This window comes from Notothenia coriiceps, unplaced genomic scaffold (genome assembly GCF_000735185.1).
Source record: "Notothenia coriiceps isolate Sejong01 unplaced genomic scaffold, NC01 NC01_scaffold00006383, whole genome shotgun sequence".
Lineage (NCBI taxonomy): Eukaryota > Metazoa > Chordata > Actinopteri > Perciformes > Nototheniidae > Notothenia > Notothenia coriiceps.
In genome coordinates, this window is record NW_011339084.1 from 1 (window position 1) to 3,601 (window position 3,601).

The 3,601-nt window shown below is 41.3% G+C and overlaps 1 protein-coding gene across 1 annotated transcript; it reads right to left on the reverse strand.

Moving 5' to 3' along the window:
• Positions 1 to 388: 388 nt before the first annotated feature.
• Positions 389 to 1,219, reverse strand: LOC104943629 (L-lactate dehydrogenase B-B chain-like; the record flags this gene model as incomplete). The annotated part of the gene is made up of 3 exons (XM_010769082.1): positions 1,117 to 1,219; positions 655 to 791; positions 389 to 506 (listed from the first exon to the last, which is right to left on the reverse strand). Coding segments are annotated over exons 1-3 (310 nt in total), but the record flags the coding sequence as incomplete, so codon positions are not given.
• Between the last annotated feature and the right edge of the window lie 2,382 nt (positions 1,220 to 3,601).

The window sequence follows — 3,601 nt, forward strand, 5'->3', positions numbered from 1 at the left end:
CCATTCTAGGAGTATTCTTCTACGTGCTAAGATAGATGCAAAGGCTATACTGTCTTTAGTTTTCCTCTTCAACATTTTGTGGCCAGGTAGTACTCCAAAAATGGCAGTTTCTGCACATGGTGTCAATACCACGTCCAAGGCCTCAGTAAGGTGAGAGTTTTTCTACTAAATTCACCAAACGTTAGCAATAAATAATGCCTCAGTTGCATCTTTAGACAAATGTTTTCTGAAAACGTATTAAAAACAATTGTCTTATTGTAAATAATGAATAAAGAAAAAGCCATAAATCCCCACTTCAGTAACATCTCCAGTTGTGTCTATATTCTGAAGGAAGGTAGGAGGGGTTAGTTCATATATAATTCATAGGGTATGTGACGTATAAACTCGCCTGTGTCCGCGACTATTTTGGGGGTTTTGAGGAACAGGCTGCCGTGCTGCAGGTCCATCATCTCTCCTTTCAGCTTGTCCTCCATCACATCCACCAGCGCCAGTTCATCCGTCAGCTCCTGCACACACCAACACACCAACACACCAGGAAACTCAGAACAACAGCTCACAGTAAACTCATTACTCCTCAATGAAAAAGTTCTCCTGTTGTCCTATAAGGCTGCAGCATATGATTCTTTGATACCTTCACACAGAGGACACTCTTACCCTGAGCAGGATGCTGACAGCACAGGCCATGCCCACCTGGCCCACTCCCACCACCGTCACTTTATTCCTGGGGAGCTCAGGAGGCCCGCTGAACAGAGGGGTGATGAGCTTCTGCAGAATTGAGGCCATGTTCAGATCTGCGGAGGGTAAAATAATAGAAGGGGAGAGCAGAATGGATCTGGTCAGAAAACGTGTCGACTGCAGAGGAGCGAACAAACAGTATGCACGGACACAAGTACGGAGAACAGTCCTGCATCCAGAAAGCAGGCTGCGTGCTCTAATTTCATAAATACTGCATTTGGAATCAGGATGACTCGAGTGTAGAGGCATGACATTGAACTTAGTTGCTGTCATCTCACTCCGTTACAAATAAAAATAAAACACATTTATTTTACACCTTTCTGCAGAGTTCACCTTGAAATGACAAGCAGCCTGAGTAACAAAAACAGCAGCAATACTTGCATTGTTTGGCGATGCTCCGAACTGAGATGTATAAATACCAGCAAGTGATCAGCATGGCAGAGTGACAGGACACCTAAAGGTGTGTTACTGTCTGAATCCACAACACCCCCCACACTCCCTGTGTGCAGCCCGGTCAGCTGCAGCGTAGAAGAGGGGACATGTGACTCAGGGCTGACTCTCCTCCCTCCCTCCTCCTCCCCAAATGGAAGACTAGGCACTATAATCTCATGTTGAACTTCACTGGCTGACTGCAGACGGTTAAAGGAGTTACTGTAATCCGTTAACGCTGCCTCCATCTGCTGCACCTGAACTACAGATGAGCAACTTGTCTCTAATAGGATGTCTACACAGAACAATAACAAATGACTTTCTTCAAATACAGTGTATGAAGTACTTCACAAATGATGTTACTTAAGTACTTAAGTGCATGTTCTCTTATACAGCTATGATATTGCGACTGTTTAATAAGAACAGGTTGAAATCTGTTAGGACATTTGTTAATCCCGTCAGATTTAGCTGTAGCTGTCAGTGTGTGATGGAGGGGGGGTGCTGCTCTGACTCATCTGTCCTGGGCTCTGCTGCTGTGTGTCACTCGTGGCGCTTTGGTGTGTGTGATGAGGCAATGTGCCATCTCTCATTCTAACAATTTGACATCTCTGAGAAAGAATACGAGTCCCATAAAAGGTGCCGTGTTCATTCATTAGCCTTGAGTGAAACTGGATTAGCAGGAGAAAGCGCTGTGGACCGAACACATGTAAACATGAGGAGGTAATAAAGTGGCTTAAGCCTGCAAGTTCACCAAAGGGGCAGAATGTGTCATAACCTTTAATTAGGCAAAGTAAAAACACTGTTGGTACCTTAATGATCGAGGAGCCAAAGTATCATCAGAGAATTAGCAAACACAAGACAGCTGCCGATCGTTTAAATGTGACTTAGAACGTTAAGTGCCCTAAGTAAACTTGAACTCAGACAGCGCTGTGCAGACGGCACTTTAAGAACTGTAATCCAAAAACAGCTGATTTTAGTACCACTGTAGTAAAGGGACATTACATACAGGTATACAACTTTGACAGCAATATTTCATGAAAACAGCCCTTCTTATTATATAGGTAATTATTGGATGAGTAAAAAGGGTTCCAGATAAACTACATTTAAAGACAATTACTCACAAGAAAGATGCATTTCCAAACAACTGCTAACGAGATATCATTATCTTTTTGTGAATAAACAACCAAAAACATTCTCTTTTTTGTACACTTTCCCCCATTTCTCTGCATGGTTCAGATGGTGGAGATAAACAATCAGACTGGAAACGTACACACCTAGTGACAAAAGTAAGTAGATCCAATCATACAAAGTGGATAGATTTCATTGCAATTCTACAAAGATGAAAGAAAGCACCAAATCTGCATGGAAAACAGGAAGAGGTGCTAAAAATGTACCTGTTATCACTTTATAAAGAAAAGATTACACATCGTAACTTTCTCCCCAGTCAGACACAACATACCTAAATCCACTTCAAATGTGTCCTGCTGATTATTTTGAAGAAACCCACGGCTGTTTACCTGTTTTGTCTTGAGGGTCCACTTCCTTGGGGCTCAAGTCCTTGTCCTTTCTTCAATTCGACTCACCCTTGGCGTGCGCGACTCTGTGCTTGTTCTGTGATCAGGCTGCAGCCAACTGGATTTAATTGACTAAGCCTCTCCATCCTCTACAAAGTCTCGGTTTGGAGATCCAAGGGTCACCTTAGGTACAGCGCTCACCAAAAACAACACATACTTCCTGTTGAATAGAATGAAAAAATAATGTTTTAAAAGATTGATCATCATTTGGATTTCTATGCATTTTCAAACTTCTTTTTTTTTCCTACTGATTGGGCCTCATTCACCAGTTCTATCTTAAGTCCGTTCTTACATTTGTTCTTAAGAGAATCTACTTTCATGCTGTGTTATTAACAGCAGAAATGTTTGTATCAGTGTTATTAAAAAGATCAATCCCATTGTTCTTTTAAATTGAAAGCATGTGCCAATTGTTCCTCATTCGCTGGCTCCCCGCCAATCTGTATAAAAAGGACTGCAGGGAAGTGGGCGCACGCAGAAACACAAAATATAGAAATTTGGGATCTAAGTCAATAATACTGAAACAAAGTCTACAGTGGAGCCTCAAACATCAAATGTAAAAAGGGATGCTATTACTTTTCTAGTTTTCAAGTTTTTGTGTATGATTCCATTCCTCTAAATCAGGGGTGTCAAACTCAAGGCCCGGGGGCCAAATCCGGCTTCATTTTATATGGCCCCACAAGAGCTTGCAAAGAATATAAAATGTTTATTATAAAGTTACATGCTACTTTACAGAAGCGTTGCCCATAAACTACATGTCCCACAATGCATCTCAAATTTGACTTTTTCTCAGAATTTGACTTTTTTTGTCAAAATATGCCTTTTTTTTTAGAATTAGCCTTTTTCTCATAATAGATTTCTTTTTC